Source organism: Galendromus occidentalis, unplaced genomic scaffold, assembly GCF_000255335.2.
Source record: "Galendromus occidentalis unplaced genomic scaffold, Mocc_1.1 scf7180000077431, whole genome shotgun sequence".
NCBI lineage: Eukaryota > Metazoa > Arthropoda > Arachnida > Mesostigmata > Phytoseiidae > Galendromus > Galendromus occidentalis.
This window is the reverse complement of record NW_003805419.1, coordinates 901,432-921,689: the sequence shown is the minus strand read 5'-3', so window position 1 is coordinate 921,689 and position 20,258 is coordinate 901,432. Positions and strand designations below refer to the sequence as shown.

General features: G+C 50.8%; 2 protein-coding genes across 2 annotated transcripts in view; one reads left to right on the top strand and one right to left on the bottom strand.

The window, feature by feature from the left end:
• Positions 1-15,403, top strand: part of LOC100903366 (dachshund homolog 1-like) — a 47,217-nt gene extending 31,814 nt beyond the window's left edge. The window contains exons 2-6 of the mRNA XM_003742812.2: positions 4,178-4,314; positions 8,615-8,855; positions 13,463-13,737; positions 15,084-15,167; positions 15,366-15,403. Coding sequence (XP_003742860.2) covers positions 4,178-4,314; positions 8,615-8,855; positions 13,463-13,737; positions 15,084-15,167; positions 15,366-15,403 — 775 coding nt within the window. The remainder of the gene's footprint in view (positions 1-4,177; positions 4,315-8,614; positions 8,856-13,462; positions 13,738-15,083; positions 15,168-15,365) is intronic.
• A 4,590-nt stretch (positions 15,404-19,993) lies between these two features.
• The window catches only part of LOC100903222 (carboxy-terminal processing protease CtpA-like), a 975-nt gene continuing 710 nt past the window's right edge, over positions 19,994-20,258 (bottom strand). The window contains exon 2 of the mRNA XM_003742811.2: positions 19,994-20,064. Coding sequence (XP_003742859.2) covers positions 19,994-20,064 — 71 coding nt within the window. The remainder of the gene's footprint in view (positions 20,065-20,258) is intronic.

Sequence of the window (20,258 nt, the reverse complement as noted above, 5' to 3'; positions counted from 1 at the left end):
GCAGGGACTGAATGATTCGCTAATCCTGGAGCTGACGTCTCTATGCACGAGCCCGTTCACTTTCTGATTGGACTATCGCTGAGCATGCCACCATACGGTCCATCCGAGTCACGAGGGAACCGAACTGGTTTCGAGCTTTGCTGTTTGTGCGCGGAACACAATACAAGTGGTCCGTCCGAAAGTCCATGGAGTGATCCGCTGATCATTTGGAGAAAATTTAGGCTAATCTTCTGTTCGACCGTCCATGGCCGGCTCGCTCCTCTGCTCGATTTATGAGACTCTGGCAATAAACGTAGCGTTCACTTTGACCGAATTTCATTGCGAGGAGCTTTCGCGAAAAAAATCCAAAGTCCCGCGATTGTTCAATCGGTGTTCCGCGAACGACGCTTGCGGATTACCTTCGCGGATCTATCTGCATCGTCCTCCGGCTCGTCTCAGGGTGCAGTGGAGTGTGAAGACAAGGAGGAGAATATGAGCGTCTCGGTAACCGCAGATAAACTCCACCGTGAGTTACTCCAACGGAATCAATATGTTCATTTATTTTTTCTCGTTTATTGACGCATGAAACTTCTCGCTCGTCACTTTATAGCCATTCTCGGCGAGCAAACCTTCCGGTAAGATGGGATCCGGTATCCCGGAGGAGGAACGACGAATAAATATCGGGTTGATAGCGTTCACGCATGAATAGAGCAAATTCGAACAATTCGTAGAGTGTTGGTCCTGATTCTCTGCTGGCACTTCGGCGTGAAAAATTCGTTCCTTGTTCGCGCTCGGGAGAGTGTGGAGGGACAAGAAGCGATGTTCTTGCTCAGATCCCGGGTCCGAGTCCTAGTCGCATTCGCCAACCTCTGACGGAGGGAGCGTGACACGCTCAACGAAGCTGCGGGCTAATGCAATTCAAATGGTTCTACTTAAGATTCGTCGGATTTGATTCAGAGTTTCGACCTCGGTTGACTTCTTCTGCTTCTGGGAAGTCATTTGTCATTTTCTCCCCTGAACCACAACTGTTGCGTCCCAATCTCACCACAAAATAGACACCAGAATCTAGACGACGCCGGCGGCGACGATGCGGAGCTGCAAACTCCGAGATGAGTAAGCTCGCCTCCAACGGGGGAGGGGGGAGAAAAACAGCGGGACGGAGATCCAGTCGGGGATCGATTTGGATAACTCGATGGTCAAGTCGTTCCTTCCCTCTCCGTCAGGGTTGACGCATGTGCTCTCCTGCCCGTGCATTGACGAGCGCGATTAGCCCATGGGCTCGCGCAAAATACGAAATGAAACGTGCGGTAGACGAGCCGATGCAATGACAGTGCAGAACAGTTCAACGGTTTGGCAGACGACGCCTGATTCGAGATAAGCCTGAATTTTGTACAGATAAGCAAGGGAAGGGCCAGGCTCAACAAACACTCGAATGAGTAGAATCTTATCTGGAGCGGTGCGCGATTCGTGATTCTTTTCGGGCCAAGTTGTCTGTATGGTAGCAGGCATTCTTTCATGCCGGTACGGAGTTCGTAAGTGTCGTTTGCTCGAAGAGGCTTTAATAGCAAGCAGCTAAGCATTACCGCACAGTTTGGTTATCTTCAGCCTTTGGTCCTTTTTCGAGGTTATATTGAACAGCCAAAGGCGCTAGTTCTGCTGCTGCTGCTCCTGCAAGAGGGGTAATTCCATCTTGTTTTGCCGCTACATTTAACCCCGTATGTATCGAGACTCAAGCATCAGATGAGTTACAACCCCTTCTTCGTTCGCGTAGGAGCATGGGACCACGCAGCCAGGCAGGCGGGAGGGAGTACTCTTCTATCATTAAAGGTATTAATCTTTGAGGGCAGCCCCCCCTCTCATCTCCTTGCCGTACCTCACTTTAACTTACCTCGGCGTACCTACGACCACCGCCACCCACCCCTACGAGATCGCACTGCTCATCTCTACGACCGATTGGAAGGCCATATTTTAAAGTTTCAATTTCTGAGCTCTCTCGAACGAGTTTATTCGGGCTTCGGAGCAGCAGAGTCAGTGCTGCTTCTGCTCTCGATTCCGAGCCTCGAGCCGCAGAGAATGCTCCGAGCATTGCCGCTGCCGCCATAGGCTTCAGCCCCGGTGCTTTCTTCATTCGGCTGAGAAGAAAAATTACTTGGGCGACTTCATCAGTGGTGTGCTTGTAGTCAACCGGCGACAACAAGAGGTGAAGGAGCGGAACACTCGATAAATACACACTCGAACGAATTGAAGAACCTCACAAGAAATAATGTACTTCGATCTCCCAGGCTCCAGTTGATGTAATAGTTTGCTCGGCGACTCGCATGCATGTCCGCTTGCGGTGACTTGGTAGACTTCGTTCGCGACGACGACGTTCCACATGCTCTCTCTTCTCAACAGTTTTGAGTCTAATGGTGCGTCGAACATTACGAGATGTTCGACATGTGCGCTGCATTGTCCAGAGCGACTTGCGGAGTTTATCAGCAAGTTTGCGACAACCGACAGAGGGACAGACCTCACTCAATGACGGTCGCTCGTTCGGCAAAACTCGCTGACTGACTTCCCGGGCTGCTTGATACGCTTCATCGACTCGATAGGCTTCAAAGCTAATATTGGAACTCGCGCTGCAGTTGGGCAAAACGCTTCAGAAATGCACAGCCCCGTAGCCGCGACTAAATTCCTCGCAGTGTTCGCTATATATGAATGCTATTAACTACTGCACGAACTGTCTGCACTGACGGCCGAATGAACTGACTGACTGACGGAGTGGGAAATAAAACGACTTGTCAAACAAGAGAGCTGTCACTTCAAACGAAAGGCGCCAATGGTGACGTTCTTCAAGTGAATCCTTGTGGTCTGGCGGAGGAACGGAGAGCGTTGAATTTTCGGAATCTGTGCGCTCGACTCGATCCGATTTGCTTTCCAACTCCGACAGATCAGATACCAGGAGAATACAATATGGATGAGCGGAGACGAAAGTTCTCCTGGTAATCCTCGAAAGAGGGGGCCGTTCTTTGACAAGGAGCAAACAGTAAATCAACTCTACAGATGGCTAACCTGTAAAGAGTGTTTACGATCGAACCGCCTCGCAAGACTGTTTCCGAAGAGGAAAAGGGAGCAGCGGCGAAAGACGACTATTGCCTGCCAAGTTGTTATTTGTTCTTTATTTCATATCAGCGAGCAACCGAACCAGCGACATAATCCTCTAGGCCAGCGAGTCTACCGAAAGTTACCCACCTACATATATCGAGAGATGTGGCTACCGGAGAGCGAACGACTCCAAGTGGACGACTGCGCTCCGATTGCTCGGCTCCCTCACGGAATGGTGTTCTTATAGCTCCGGTCACAAGCGACCCTCATTATTTTAGTCTGTTTGCTCTCCTCGTAGGACTCTTTTGCTCACACAGCATACGCTTGTGATTCGATTCCGCATACGGGGACTCCTGACGGAATTTTTCGAGTTGGCGAATCATCGAAACTCTTTGATATTGAGTCCGGGCCCACCTGGTCTCCCCGAGAATCGTCCTGGGAGCGATCCGACCGGAGGAATCGAATCTTTTAGTGGATCGAGTTTTTTGTCGGTCGGTGGCCGAAGCTGGCCGAGCATCTTCCCCCCTCATTTTCTCGTATCTCTGGATTGTCATAAACCTTGCCATCCAGCGGAACCTCGGAGCATTCATCCATCTATCCATCTATACGTCGGTCCTCGCTCGACGGGCGGGCATCCGAAGGCGCTCAACTGAAGCCCAATAAATCCTCCAGCATAAAATTTGACTTATTGCTCTGGTCTAGTTCCTAGGGGAGTTGGTTGGTTGGTTGCTTCATCGGTTGGTCAGTTACTCCGTCAGACGATTCGCGCGCCTGGCGGTCTAACTGGACTTCGCAATATGCTTTGCTACTCACTCACTCACTAGCTCTGTGACTACTACCAAGAAGAATTAGCTTTACGACCTGCTGCTGCTGCCGTGGCAACTAATCTAGGCGGGCTTATGTTTTACTGGCGCCTGGACAGCCTCTTTTCGAGAGTTGTTTGTGAGCGCCAACTCCGTTGACGGCTCACTGATAAAAAGAGGAGAACTAGCTCCTCTCAATTCCTCCCGCGGATTCGTCGCGGGTCACCGCTTCCAAACTGGAATCAGGAATGTTTTCGATTCTTCCGTAGATAGGGTGAAAGTACCCGCTCAACGTAGCTTCTTTTTTCTAGTGGGAACCGTCTCCAAGCACCGAACGCTAATCAGGGACTCAACAGAAGTTCAAGCCCCAATCAGTTGATGAACGGACATGCCGTGAAAAAGAGCCGTGATGATCTCCCGACGAGCAACGAAGTCACCAATGGTCATGGTAAGATCACGGCAACTTAAAAAAGGAATTATGCGGGGGATTCCCAAGAAGGCAGGGTTTGTCTTGCGTCTTTGAAGTCCTCGAATATCGCTCCCGAGTCCCTTAGCTCGGGCTTACCCCTACGAGAGTGGAAATCCTGACGTCCATACGGTCGAGCCGTGGGCGAAAGTGGAGAAATCAATTCCTCGCTCGCTCGTGAAGAAAGAGAGAATGCGAGAAACCGGTCAAAGAATAAGAACAACTCCACTCCCACATCTCACCCTTCAACTCTGCTTGCGTTTGGTGTGTGCAAGTCCGTGTGCGAAGCAGAGCAGGCACTTAAGCTATTGAATTTCACCACCGAAGTCAGCGGCGGGAAGAGCGAATGCCGCCCTCAATACCTCAAAGAGCTAGGCAGAATCTGAATCAAAGGGTTTGAATTATTGGTATCAAAATTAAGTCTGACGTTGGCTTACTTTTGAGCGAAGCGGAAGAGGAGGAAAAAATCACGGGTGAGCGCTCGGCTCAGCTGAAAGCATTCTCTTTCTCGCGGCAGCTGACATCTCAAACTTTATATTGAATGACGAACTGTTCAAATTGATCAGGGAACGGGTAGATTAGGGAGCTACCGGGGAATTCGAACTTCGTACTGGATTCTCTGCAGCCGTCCCAATCATGTCGCCGAATGTTTTCTGTCCACTGAATTTTCCCGGTATATCGTTCGCGCCTCGAAACATCGAGTGAGTCGACTGGTCGGCGTGGCGCGTCGAGAACGAGCGAGAAAGTTCTGTGTATTGAGGAAATATATTTCATCGGTCCGCGAGAGAATCCGCTCCGGGGATTTGGTTCCATTCTCGAGGACGTGGGAAGGAGCTCTCAAGGAAAAGGAATTTATCATTTTTTTTCCGATTCTTACCCTCTTTTTGGTGTACTAAGCTCCAAATTAGCTTCAGGAGTGTTCGCTTCTTTTATCCTTCCTCATCCTTTTTGGCGCCGACTCCGGGCTCAGAGAAGGGTTTGAAGAATGACGGAATGTGGCTGTTGCCATTTGGCTGGGATTACATATCTCACGCCCATTGACTTTCGCATTGAGCGCTCGAGTCTCGGCGGAGCGAGAAGGCAACCCGAGCCGAGAGCAAAGAAATCCACTGGGGTGTGGATTTTTTGAAGATTTTCCTTTTGTCCTTTCATCGAGCACTGTAAGCGCTCCTCAGCTGTTCGGGAGTGAACTCCCCCGCCGGTCGTCTACGACCATGGTATCGTCTTTGACGAATTGTCGAGAGCGGCTCGAGCGTTGGAATTGTTCGAGATCCGCCGCGAAATCGGACCACTGTCAAGAACAACATAGGACGTTGTCGGTGATTACAATGGTTGCGTGCAAACCTTTCCAGACAATCGGAAGAAATTGGCTGAGATTGCGCCGCGACACTTCGCTCGATCGGGCTGTGGGTAGACGAGAATCAAGGGATGTGAGCTATACGAAGGAATATGCATCAGCACCAAGTTCTTCTTTTCAAAGTTCAAAGTTGTTGCGGAGTTAGAGGAAGGCGATAAATATGCTGCCTGGCATCCCAGCTCGCTCACTTGCTTGCCTCCGCTAAGTGATCAAGACGACGTCGTCGACGAGGAGGAGGGGGAGGAGGAAGGAAGATGGGTATGGGGACTTGGGGGGATTCGAAGGTGCACCTACTTAGTGCGCCGGCGACGCCGCCGTTTGTCTACGGGGCTCGGAGTTCGGAACAAACAGACGCAGTCCCATTTGAAGTCGTTGACACCCAAGTCTCCGCTCCGCTGGAACGCACGCAGAAATCGGTGAAGCGAGCTCCGATCATCTACGGGAGCTCAGGTCGCGGTGTATTGACGTGTTGATGTCGTCATTCGAAAATACCCTTACCCGAATGAATTTCGGATCCCATCGGTGAAGCCCCGATCTGAGAAGTGTTTCGGGTTTCCGCGTTATCATGATTTGGGTTCTATTTCTGGATTCACGAGTTTTCAAGCCTGGTTGAAATCTCGAATCGTATCTCGTTGGGCAAGAACCGATGCGGAGCTAGAGCCGACGCTTCCCCTTTTTCCTGCACACGCGTGCGGATTGCGAGATCGGATGAAATATCTTCAGCTGTCTCGCGACAGGCCCCGTGGCTCTCTGACTAACTAACAGCGCAGGTAAACAGGAAGTCGGCTCGCTGCCTCATTTCGTCGGCGGTGGCAATGGCGGCGGGAGCGGGACTTGGAGTGGAGCGGAGTTTCAGCCGGCTCTTCCTTTTGTTCCGTTCAACTATATCAATGTAAATATATTCAATATGCAGCATCACATCTCTTCGCTAGCTCGCAACTACCTTAACCGAGTCGGCGACGATGACGCAAGGGCGTGCTCCCTCGATCCCCTGCCAGTTTTAACGAATCCTTTCTCTTACTCCCTACTTGTTGTCTGCGTTCCACCAGATATCGTAAGCGATGCACATAGATTATCACAAACAGAGCCGAACGCTTTGACAACAAACACCTGAGTTAGAACGGAGATTCAAATTCGGTCCCCGAGTAAGTCCGCTGCCAAGCGATGGAGAGAAAAAGTATTTCCTTTCTCGGCAAATCAGCAGTTACATCTCGAGTGTTGATCGATGGTTTTCTGCCGGTCTCTGAGGATCGGAACGTTGAGTCCGAAATCTGCACCTACACGTTGAGCTTCTTTTCCCCTGCTGATTTCCGCTGGTCGTGGGCGAACGACGGCGACGGAGACAGCGAGAGTCTCAGAGATCGACGATCGGCCGAACGGACTGACAGATTGATGGAGACCAACCGAGAGAGGAAGCGGAGAGATGCAGAGACAAAGCAACTCGGGAGCGAGTGAACTTGAATGAAACAAAGAATGAAAATCTGTTTATCTGTTGTGTCTTCCCCCGTACCACTTTCGTTGTGCGGATGCGAGTGTGTCTGCATTTGAATCTTTTCAAGCTTTTTTTTATTTTAGAACAGCCGACGAGCACGCGTTGCTTGCCTACCACTGTCAATAGGGCAAGGCAAGCTGGCAAGGCTTGCCAGCTCGCCCGTCAGGCGGCAACTCGCCGCGGGCCCATTGAAGAGTCGTTATCGGGCAGCTCGTGAGCGAGCGCTTTCTTCTTTTCGCTTTTTCACTCAGAGGAAAAAGTCGCTGCCGCTCTTCTTGGTTTTCTTTCTCTTTTACTGATTGCTGGATGGATGGCTGGCGAGCTCTCGGACGAACCGACCGACTGCTGGCAGAATCAATTCCAGTCCTCGGAGCTTGCTTGCGCGAAAGGCCATCCATCTCTGTCGAATGCAAAGCAAAATTAAATGTCTGCCTCTTCGAACTCCAACGCCATCGTTGCCAACGAGAGCTCTGCCCGCGCAACTGCCTGCGCGCCAGCCAGTCATCATTGCGTTCAGGGGGCTCGCTGTCTTCGGATATCAGAAACAAAAACAATCTTGAGCGTTTGGATCGATAAGTACCCGATTAAGAAGCGAAATTCCCTGGATCCCGTCGTGGGCTCATGTCTGGAAAAGGTTTCGACTTGAATCAATGAGAAGCACCGGCTGAGGATTTCCGGGAGAATCCTGATGTAGGAACGGATCTCTTGATTTCCGAAAAATAAAGTTGAAGAACATAAAGTGAAGACCCGACGACAATGCAGGTGCGATCACGATATCGTGGCGGAGTATCTCTGCGTGCTTCACGCTAGCGCCCATCTGTGCTATCTCGGCCCGGTTCGGAAAGAGAAAAGAAAATATCGAGCGGAAACAGATTTGAATTTAAATTCCAATCGCCCTCAAGGAGGAGACGGAGTCAGAGGGAGAGGAAGAGTGCTACGCGTAATGGCGATGCGTCGTATCGGGGGGATCATTTGAAAAACGACAGCGAATATCTCTGAAAGACAGTCGCCCACTTCGATCATAAAATAACATGAGGAGAAACGAGGGAAGAAAACGAAAAAAAAGGCATAGATAGAAGACCGCTGCTCGGCTCATTCGAGATTTTTTCCGACGGTGGTGCCGCCGATGAAGCTCACGACTCGTGAAAGAGCATTAAACTTTACGAGCAGAAACCAACCGCAGTGCTATTGTGGCGCGAGTTCCGAGTCTTCCTGAGCTAGACAACGATGGCCAGGACGAGTTCCATCCACCCGTCGGTCTGTCTGACGATCCATGATATGTTTTTCTCTCCCGTTCGACTGTTTGACCGCTCTTCTTTCATACATCCATGGACTTCTTTCCGCGGATCGGTGGCTTCGTCGCAGTCTATGAAGTTTGAAGTTTATAATCGTCAGGGACCCCTCAGTAGTGTTTTATTTTTCTATCCTCTCAGGTGACAATGCGAAGGTTTCCATGATGAGTTCGCAGCAGCAACAAGCGATCGCCGCCGCCCAACATCTGCAGTTTCTTTCTCAGCTTCATCCTCAGCTTCAAAACCAACTACACAGCCAAATGCCTTCAGGAATTCACCAGCAACAAGCAATTCTCAACGCAGTGGCCATGGCAGCGAACCAGGGTCTATCAGCGGCTCGCTCGACAAGCTCCGCCAATAATTGTAACGCAACTACGACCAAGTACGTTCCCACTGACTTCGGTAGATCGTAGAGTTTCCATCGACTTCGGTGGACGGTAGAATTTTCACCCTAGCCCGAGGGATTAGTACGCTAGAGCGGCAGCCGTGGTCTTGGACATCCCGGCGGCCGGGCTAAAGTTTCGGAAGAATCGAGATAACCTCGAATTAAGGTTAAACTTTAGATGGAGGAGTCGCTCCGTCATAAGTCCGCCTTAGCGTTCAGTGTGCCGTTCGTTCATATATCGATTCGTTCATTCATCAGACAAAAGCCCTTAGGCTTAGACTGATTTATTAATTGGGATTAAAAAATAAATGGACGACAACCAATTGGTGATGGAGATTTTGGCAGGGTCGACAGGCCCCGCGAATGAAAAAGCCAATCAGGGCAACGGAGAGAGAGGCGCAAGAGACAGAGAGTAAAAAAACTTGCGCGATGAGGAACGCCGGTGATGGGACCACAGATTCAAATTTTTTCTCGAGCTCCTCGCCCTCAACGAAGGAAAACCCGACTCGGGTCCGAATCCTCGACTGGCGCGAATCGGGATCAAGAATGAAAACAAAACGCTCTTCCTAATCATCATTCCTCCGAGGAATTCTTCCTCGGGAGGAATTCCCAATCATGGAATTTCCAGCGCCATACCTCAAATATTCACTGGGTCGATAGAATCAATCATCCGTTTGTTTGATCGATCGATCTTTTGTCCCTGAGTCCGCTCGTCTCACCCAGACATTGTTCTTTTACATAGACAAACCGTCCTCGCTCCGAGCACGAAGAACATTCATGTACCTGGAGGAACGCCGACGATGTTTTTAGTTTCGGCATACGAGTTGTCATTGCCGCTAACATCCTGGTCCCCATTCAGATATCATGCGGATTCGCCAGCGAAAACGACAATATGGCTTTGACTCATTTGCTAAAACGATCTCCATCGACCCTCTAAGTATATTAATCATCATTCGCCAGTGGAATCGTACAGGCCGTTGTTTTTTGACAAGACATTCAGAAGCAAAATCTCGACTGGACGCTCATTGATTTCGACAAGACACTGCTTGTTACGATCGTCAATTCATGTCCTCGATCTGAAACGTTCTCGAGAGACCGCGCATCGACCTCGAACGTCGAGGTATGATAATTATAGTTCATGCTTGACGTCAAGTCTGAATGTAGAAGTCGAATGCAAGAACTCGAAACTGACTAAGAAACATGCTGCTCCTTTCGGCTCTCAACAGCATCCCAGTTCCTCGACAACCGAAGGAAATGGCATAGTCAGCAGGGACGGAGCTCACCTTCTCGGGGGCATACCTGGACCGGGTTTTCGTTATTTCGTCTGGATACTTTCTGAGTCAAAGATGCACCACGTAATCTCCACACACGAACATTGTTACGCTGTTTATAGCTGATACCGCCAGGAATTCATACCCGATTTAAGCCTCTGCTCTAGCAGGATGGCTTTCGAGCAGTGCATCCTGGTCTCAGATAGACAACCTAGCCTCCATTCATAGACAGTCCGACGCTCTTCCTTCCCAATACCTGCCTGATGGAGAACGGAAGATTGCGAATCGAATGCTGAGAGAAAACATGCTTAATCACGACCGTCGAGACGAGAAAGGTGCCGGAAAGCGTCACAGGGAACTTAGGGGGAGGGGGCTGGGCCACCCTGAGTTCCGTGAATGACGGCAAATCGCGTAGCATGTGTCACTTTGCTGGTTGTTCCGCCTAGCTGGTTGACTGGTGGTCCCTGTTTCGTCCACCGCTGTTGTCTAGCGCGGAGCAGTTAGCCTTTGGCTACGTGATTGTGCCTCTGCAAGCATGAATTGTCGACATAGTTGTTGCAGTAGCAGCAGCAGTGGTGGAGGTGGCGCAGCCTGGGGCGCAAATTAACAGCAATATAAATGCACTGAGGTAGACTTGGCCTGACTGAGATGTGGGCGGCGGAGTCGGGCCGGGGTTAATAGAACTTGGTTGCTCGGTTTCTGATTAAACGAAGGGACTCGCCACCCATTCACTCACTCATGCCAACGACGAAATCACACGCACAAAAGCAGAAAGTTTTAGACGAACGTCATCTCCACGAATTTCGGGTCTATGAATTATCTCTCTCTACCTCTCTGCCTACCCCCGAGGATTTCCAGCCTAAGCGCCGAGACGCTCCGCAGACTTTGAATCGCTACGACTCCGGCCGCTCCATAAGCGAGGCTCCCGATCGCGAGCACAACGTATTCGAGCGCAATACGGAGATGAAGAGACGACAAGTAGCCGGAGAAACGCATCGGAACTGGCTCGACTGGGACAAGGAGCCTAAAAAATTGTGGCGAGTGGGAATTTAAAAAATGCAAAGACAAAAACCCTCAGCTTCGGAATGACGGCGCGGTGGGGGCAAGCGCGTGGCTGGGCTCCAGCGAGTGGAGAGCTTTCTTAGGAGGATGTAAACGCATAGTCGGAGACCACTCTGCCGACCATCTGGCGCTAAGTACCACGGCAAATAAACTTTGCTCGGCGAGGAGTTAAAAATGGAACGTTCGTACTGCCATTCCAAGACGATGGCGCCCGCCCGCCCTGACGACTGTATGTTGAACAGCCCGACTGATTGCGATAGACGACTCACGTTCCCGCCGGTAACGCGAGCAGCCGAGCGTGAGGGATTCTCGATTGAAAGATAGGAGTTTTTTTCCGCACAGTATGTTCCGAGCCGCGCCACCGGTGTGCTTGCATTGCACTTTGATGCGACGGTAGCGAAAAAAAATCTAGCGTGGTGGCTTTCGAGCGAGGGGTTATCTTTTCTTCCACCGGGTCTTCATCAATCTTCGGTCCCATATATCACCAGACGAGCCGTAGACCTCCGGCTCTGCTCTCCGTTTGCTCCGTCTTCCTCGTGCTCTTTTTTTTTGAGTAAATTCTTCAAAGATTAACACAGTTCATTGCATTGGGGCAACCCCACCCAGCTAGCGATCCAGTCCGCGATTCGGCCCGAGCGACCAACCGAGGAAGCGCCCGCCCGCCCGCTTGCCTGCCTGCGAGCCTTGCAGTCAAGCCGCCAAAGCATGAAGGGGTCGGTGGGGGGCGCAAAGACAAAATGATTGTCAACAAAGTTCCACACCCACCCGCAAGTCAGTTGAGCGGGCAGGCGGGCGACTCGCCGGCCGGGAAAGTGTGGCAGGAAAGCAAGCAAGCAAGCGATTTCGCACACAGGAAGAACAAGAAGAGTGAAGACACATAGAATTTCGCCCTCTCATCCCGGATTCTGCTGACGGCAGCGCTGGACAGATTCAGCACCGAACATTCTCTTGCGGTGCGAGGTGGAAGAGAGCGAGTTTTCAGGGGTCGACGTCACACCTCCTACACGTCGGTTGCCGATGCGTGCGATAATTGTTTGAGAATCGATCGGGCGCCGTAATTCGACTAATCGTACGTTGTTGACGCCGCGTTTTTGCGTTCAAATGTCAGTTTAGCTCCAGTATCAATGATTGTGACCTTTGACGTGACTACAGAGGTGAAGCGGCACGCGTCGCCGATCAAATCCCCCGAAAACGAGAGAGATATAAATATTTTTGAAGATCGCGTGAGCGCCCATCACTTCTCTCGCGTTTCGTTGTCAGGGCCAAATGCGTTCGAAAGCCGCAGCCGAACCGGATGAGACCTAACAGTGGGGGATCGTAGGATTGAATGCCTTTCGTTTATCTCGATGAAATCGAAATTCGCTCTTTTCCCTAGTTTTCGGAACGAGAAGCGATCTCCCGTGCGACCCTAGACCTTCATCGGCGGTAGCCGAGGGGATGCCGTGTATGTGCCGAATTATTGGATACTTTTCGCTTAATGCACGTCGAAGCATCTTTCCGATGGAGACTGCGGCTGCCTGCTCTCGCTCGAGCCTTTTCGGTGGCATGAACGCACAGGAGAGAGTGCGAGCTCGCGCGCGCTGGTGGGCGGCGATTGGGCGGCCGCATAGGGGCGAGATGTATCGAGTACACATCCTCACAGCCTTGACGGGAATATTCTTGAGTATCGACATATCGAATATTCCTCTGTCTGAGCGAGCTAAGCCAAGCCGAGTTGCACTAGGCTTAGAGCAGCGGCAGCAGCAGATTTTTTCTCCACCGCTTCCACCAGTCAACTCGTCGGAGAAATAAGGCGGACAGGTGGAGGGATGGATGGACCGATGGATACTTGCTCCCTTCTCGTCGTCGACCAGGACTGATACGCCACGCTATGGTGCATCGGAAGCCGCGACTGCCAGGGGAGCGCACGACAATCCGTGTCAGATCAGACTCCCCCGGCGAAGGGAGCGATCTAGCTCGAGCTCATATCTTCCGACGGGAACCTGCTCCTCGATATTTGGGTTTATTGGCCGCTCGCGGAAACCACCGACGAGAGGGCTCCATCTCAGTCAGGGGTTTCACAAACAAAGTCCGACCGAATCGGATGCACTCGATGAGAGATTCTCGAAACCCGACACCGGAGCTTCGGAAATAGCAATTATCTCGGTTCAAGACGCATTTTCTTTCATCTGGTCGGGGTCATGTCCTCGCTCATAACGATCCTGCTTCAGAGTACGCTTTGCGATCGCATCAGGCTAAGCTATCTATAACTTCTGATTGTTTCATTTCCAGGTCGGGCGAACAGTTGCAGACAGAGGAGTCGCCAGCTCCGAGCAGAAGCTCCTCGGAGCCTCCGGCGCTGAATTTGAGTAATCAGAGGGCGATGAGTACTCACAGCGAAAGTTCGGATGAAGTTGCTAGAGAATCTCCGATGAAGGACGACCCTCTAGATGAGCGAAACAACTCGACCGCGTCTGTCGAATTGCTGCTCAGGAACATACAAGCACTCTTGCGGGTTGCGGCCGAAACCGCGCGGGACTTCGAGCGGAAATCGGTGCTCGAAAAGAGTAAGTTACTCAACAGCTCTCACTGGTCGGGTGAAGATCCCAGTCATAGGGAATTAGAGAACGAAGCTTGGCCGGGGAGACGTCTGATTGAAATTATCCTACCTGGACTTGCTACGGTCTCGATAAAGAAGTTGAATTGAGCAAGTCGCCTCATCGAAAAAAAACATCGAGGCGAGATTTCGAATTTCTGCTCAAAGACCGCCAAGATAAGATTTGCATACGACGGAGATTTAGGTGGTTGGTCGGCCGGTCGGTCGGTCAGGAGAATGGTCGAATGCTCGCTCGTTCTCCCAGTAGGTTCCTCTGCCTTTGGTCCGTCTTTCGGTCGACTGACTGGCTAGCGACCGGTCGATCCAACCATCGACTCGGGTCCAGCAAGAGGAAGAGAGAAGAGGTGGAAAAATCAACTGCCTACCGCTTAAAGTAGGAAGGAAGAAAGAAAGGAAGAGATAGACAATATCTCCTGGAGGGGAGGGACGGGGATGAAAAGTGAAAGTAGAGGTGACTCAGGAAAAGCTGGATAAGGAACGGTCAGGTCATTTAAATCTTTTTTGTTCTCTCCATCGGTGCCCGAGACTTCGAAGAAGGCTCAGACTGTTCGAAACTCTTATCGGTCAACCGCAGAATGAATACACATACTCGAAGCTAGGGACTAAGTCGGTTTCGCGAAATCGTCCAAGGTTATCTCTCTTCGTATGAGCCATTGAATTCGGAGAGCCGACGAACGTTCCTCGCAGTCGCTTCCCCGATTTCGTGCAGCGGAGGGCACTCGCATGACCACAGGAGAAGTCGATACGAGACATGACAGAAAGGGAAAGAGAGAAAGAGATTCCGGCTTGAGCAATAAAATATGGCTGGTGACGTTGTCTCCGCCGACGACAAGAAGCATTAGAAGGGAAGAAAGACCGTACCGTGCCGCTAAGCAGCGTTAAGCGGCGACTCGGTACCGTTAAGACGAGGAATCGTGTTTTTGTCGTGTCCGGGTCTTACCGCTTAGAGGAGCTCTTCCGTACTGTTCGGCGCCAATGCGCTCGCTGTCTGCGTAGCGGGTGGCGCTAGTCAGCAGCGCAGCCGCGATAATGGAGCAGCTTTACGATAAAGCTTATCAGCCTCAATTAACTTGGGAGAACACATACATATGCGGACAGACTCTTGGGCTTGCACACCCTCAATCAGTCGATGGAGGGAAAAAAGAAATACCGAAGCGTCCTCACGAACGAACGAGAGAAGACTCATGTCGATTCGGCAGATGAAGTTGTTTGAACCTCAAGTTCCTCTGAGTCTCCAGCGTAGGTCGACTTGTTCGGACTCACTCGCTAAGGGAATGATTTGTATGTATTTTCCAGCTCAGCTAAAGATGGAGATCGAGAAGGAAAGAGAAGGCCGATTGAGTCTCGAAAGACAATTGGGAGAAGCGATAAGATTAAGAGGTGAGTACCATGAAAGAGGAGACTGACCTCTGGTGACACGGCTAACACTCGATCGGAGCTGCATCCTTCCGACTCTGGCTCGGACATCCGACTGCTATTTCACGCCCCATCCGGCTGAAGGAAAACGGCAACCAGACTTTCCTCCCATCGGGAACCAAGGCAAATTCGGTTCCCGACGGAGGTCGCTCCCTGTTCCAGATTCACGTATCCGAGGACCCATGTGGAACGGAATGTGAATCCGGGAAATTTTTTTTTGATTTCGACAGGCGATCGATGGGGCTGTCTCTCCGAGCACAGTTATGAACATGGAACCAGTTCATGTAGATGAGATCTAATCGAGTTTATCAGCCTCTAAAAATTGGAGAAAAACGAAATGTTCGATTTCTCTGACCCGAGTACCCACCTGGTCTGCGTCGTTGTCCAGAGTCGCCGCTTAGAGAATGACCGAGATGACCAAAGTCCGTTTCCCCGTCCGAATCTGAGAGATTCAAGTGCTGATAATTTCCAAAAAGACTCCTGATTTTTACGAGTGCTCCCCCTTCCGTAAGGGGTTTTGAGGCTGAATTCTCTTTCGGCAGGATTGCCAGGGAAATAAAGGTTTTCGCTTCTCGATCGGGACATTCCCAATATGGGATGCCTTTTCCCCCTTATGGAGCTTCGAAAAGCTGGATATTATATTGAGCGATGCCACCTGGTTGGCTTGCTGACGGACTGAGTACGCGAGCTTCCATTACAAGTTCGATGAAGGCTCGACGGTGAGTCAGTCCTCTTCTTCTTTGGAGGGACAAGCGGAGACGACGAGGAAGAAAATGGAGTATGGAATTCTCTAATTGCCGCCAATCCATCATCTCTGAAGAGCAGAGAGATGGACACAAAAAACCTTCACTCTCTGTCGGTCGGACCGTCAGTCCGCTCGCTCGCTCGCTCGTCTGCCCCCTTCCTCCCCAATGGAAGCGGAACCGTGCCGCACGGGAGATTGAAAGGGAAAAACTCTTTTGCGCTCGCCCTAACTATTGTATTCAAGTTCCTCCTCAGTCTCGTATATTGGACGGACCGACAACACCGAAGTTTCTCAGCTGACTCTGCCGCACTCGGCTTGTCTGATCGTTGCGAGTGATTCTCGACCGGAGGGAAATCATTACTCAATCGAAATTTCATAGGAAATATCTCGGCCCTTCGGAAAATGTCCCTGAAAAATATTAGGCACTCGCTCCTCCGACCGGGAATCCGAGTCCAGCCCGGGGAGCTATCGGATAAAAAGTTGAAAAAGAGAGGGGAAGAAGAAGTAGCAGCGTATGCAAAGAAATGATACGTTGGATTCGATGCCTGCCAGGAGGGTTGGGCAAGACGGCCATCGGAGCGTCGAGAACGGATTAAATCCTTTTGTTCGAGACAAGCGGTGGTTGAAAATCCAGACGGATCACAGACTTGTGTGTCAGTGTGTGCGAGCCGCCGGCAGCACTGCCGCTGCTGCTGCTAAGTCTTGCAGGGGTTCTGCCCGTTTGCTTTGCTTCTTTGCCGCATAGCCTATGCCAAACTTTTCTGAAGACTCAGTCAGTCAGTCGATCAATCGCTCACTAGCTTGCTTGCTTCTTCCTTCGACTTGGGGAACGGACCGACGTAAGAACTGTCGGGCAAAAGCTCGAGGGGTCAGTCAGCTGGTGGTCGCTGCTATTGACTCGAGACTCAATTCGATCGGAAGCCTCCTAACACAATGAGATTGAAAACCTATAGGAATACGAGATTGAACGCTGTCCTGATGAATCGCTGCTGATTCTTTTGTCTCCGAGTTCATAAAACTCGATCGCTCTTCTCCTCGTTCGCTCGGGAGCTCGTCAGTAAGTTACTGTCTTCCTCTGGAGGAGCGCGATTGATTCAGAATCTGAGACTGAGAGTGGACAGTTGTTGACATTTTTTTATGAGCAGCGTTTGTTTTGTGTCCCATGTGTGCGCGCGTTTCTTCTTCTCGTAGAAAGAGTGCCTTTTAGGCTATTTTTCTGAAGAATTTACGAGAGGGAGCGATCGTTTCCCACTGCCCCGATCCGTTGCCAGCCCGCGGGAATCGCGTGGTGCTATGCTGTCTCTCGGTTGTCTCTCGTTTTTTCTTTTCCGTCCATGTTCTCATAGATACATCCCTCTGAGTCCGTATTTCTTTTTGTTCCTCTGACGAAAAAAAACACCAGCCACCGAGATATCGGATATTTACGAGACAACATGCGCGCCCACAATCGAGCAGCCGGACCGAAAACGATCGAAAAGGAAAAACAGATCCACTAGCTTCGTCTGTTCGGAGTTCCTGATCCAGGGGGCTGCTCAGATTTTCTAGTATCAACTGACTCCGACTGTCAACTGTCAGCGATTCCACACCTCGAACGTGATCCTGGAGACGGAAAGATCAGATTATTCCATCCTCGAATTTCCCGTATTCGCAAGAGGAGTTTCCCGCGTCCTAGGTTGGCACCGAGAATTTTCACTCGCAACACTCTCGCTCGTGATTGGTCCGTCCTGGTCGTGTGTTGGACGCTCCGGGAACTTCTAATTGAATTCGGGAGCGAACTCAGAACAGACATGGCAGGAATTGATACGTTCTATTTTTTGCTCATATGCAGTATGCATATACAGGCTCGATGAGATACCTGTGTGTCCGCATGTTTGAGCCTGGGCGTACAGCCTTTGAGAGAGTTTTCGACTTTCTCATCAGAGATCTCCATAGACAGACGCTGTGGCCTTCGTTGCAAGAAGAGCTGAATGCAGCCTAATCAGGTACTCGATCAAAATGTCTTACAGACGGCGGCAGCGGCAACAAGCCTCCACTGTTCCACCGGATCACCAAAAGCTCGTTACGCATTCATAAAAATTCTTTTCACAGTACGACGATACTCTCGCGTCCGTGGTAGGATCCGATCAAACACAAGCGTACATCTCACAACAATTTTGCTAATTTTTGCCGCTTACGAAAACTTCAGCCTGCGTGTCCGAGAGGAAGTTGAGCGCGGGATTCCGAATCACCACACCGATTGTAGCTGATTACTTGATCTCCTCCAGTGAGCTCAATGACTTCAAGGTATTTTGACAAACGACCCGTTTCCGCGAGTTCAGATCTCCGTGACAGTTTGGAATCAACGAGCAGCGGGGAGTTTGAACTCCTCCAGAGAACACATACCGAGCGCTGTACCAAAAGCGAACCATTCAGGGAGCAAGCAGCTAAGGCGTAAAATTTATTCATGATTTTCATGCACAACTCGTTTCGTTCCCTCCGGCCAGCAAAAACAGCTTCCTGTAACTTACTAGCCACTGTCCGCTCAGTTCTATGACGCGGAAGTTTCTTTGTTGCGAGACCATCACTGCCCTGCTGGTCATCTTGACCGTGTCCACCCACCGGCTCCCGAGCCGAATGCCTCGCCTCCCCGGATCCGAACACTTGGAGTGATTCGTCACTGCTCAACATAACTTCCTCGTCGGATCCTTCTCAGGGTTAGGATCGAGTCCTCGACAATTCTGAAATATTTCCAAGCGAGGAAATCGGAGGAAAAAAATCGTAGCCATCGCGAGCGAAGTCTCTGGAAACATTGTAGACCTTCGAGGCGCGAAATAGCTCAGCCCAAGGGAACAGCGGGAGGATATAGACCCGCGGTGGGGAGATCGGGGGAGCGGAAGAAGGCATACGATCCATGCTATTTTTTTCTCTTGCCAACTTGCAATTTTCCACTTAAAGAACTTTCCCCCCACCCGGCTGGTTGCTCTATCATTGAGGGCATCACTTGACTCTCGCCGACAGCGTCACCTTCAGGGAAAATCGGGATCAGCGCCGCTGATGTTTTGAATGGAGGCTTGTCTCTCCGTTGGCAAACATTTCAGATCGCTACCGAGCGTGCCAGGCGCTGCCGCTCTCCCGCTATCGTTTGAGCGAGGAATCCGGCTCGGCGTATGCATTTTTGGGACGTCATCCGTTTTTGTGAGCTCTTCCGCTGCGAAGCTTCCTCGAGACATTTCTCGATTCGAGCTGCGACCTCTGGATCACGTGAACCTGCGCGGAGGTATCTTTTGTGTCTATTGTGGGAGCCACAGAGAAGGAAGAGTAAATAACTGGCTGTGAGGTTGAAGACATAACCCGAATAACTCCATAATTCCTCCATTTGTCAAAACTCATATCTCGCGCCCAAATGGTCGACTCGACCGCCGGACTCGGCAAGAGATGCGGCGGATCCCTACGCAGCCATTCATACTTGTTTCCTGAATATGACGTCTGGAAGCCGACTGAGGAACATGAATTACCCGTCGAGTTCACTTTCATTCGCTCAATGCGACGTCGGAATGGAGCGAATACGTGATCGACCCCCTGAAATGGAATTTCCGCCTCCTTTTGAATCCGTGGGCTCGAGATCCCGCGTGCCCCCTCTGAAGTCGCTTAGAACCGGAGATCGAAACGGGGTGACAGTACAATTTCACTGCCCATTAATCAAAACCCAGCACTAAGATTCGAGTCTGTATTTGGATTGGAGATATTCCGCTGCAAGTGTCCGTGATTTGACCCTCCGAAATATAAGTTTTTTTTACTGCTGAGTCGTCTCAGGCCTCGAGCAGAGGTCGTCGTTTTGCGAAACATGTAAGGATACGCTCTCGAAGAGAATCGCGCTGATCTCGACGACCACCATCTGTTGGCAATGAACATACGAGATTTATGCATTTGCTCTGCATTCGGTGTCGATCTCGCCGTCGTTCTCGTTGTAGTCGTCCTGCTCATCGTAAGTTTGATCATCGTCAAGGTGGAGGAGCGGTCCACAAAAGAGACAAACTTGCTCACGTTCTCTGGATTCTCCGAGATTTCATTCAAGGCTCTTCGGATCGATCGACGCTTTACGTGCTCGCCGGACGAGCCGGACGAAGGGCTTCCCATCTGATCGAAGATCGGGGAATTCAAGAAGTTCATACGGCTATACGTTTCCGGTGAATATTGTCAGCTCGATCCGTTTTGACTGCTGAGGTTTCTCGCTCGAGAGAGATATTTGCGGTCGCGATGAGTCGGATGAGAACTTGCATAGGGAACTCGTCTTCAAATAGTTTCTGAAGAGGATCCGAGCGACAGCTGTC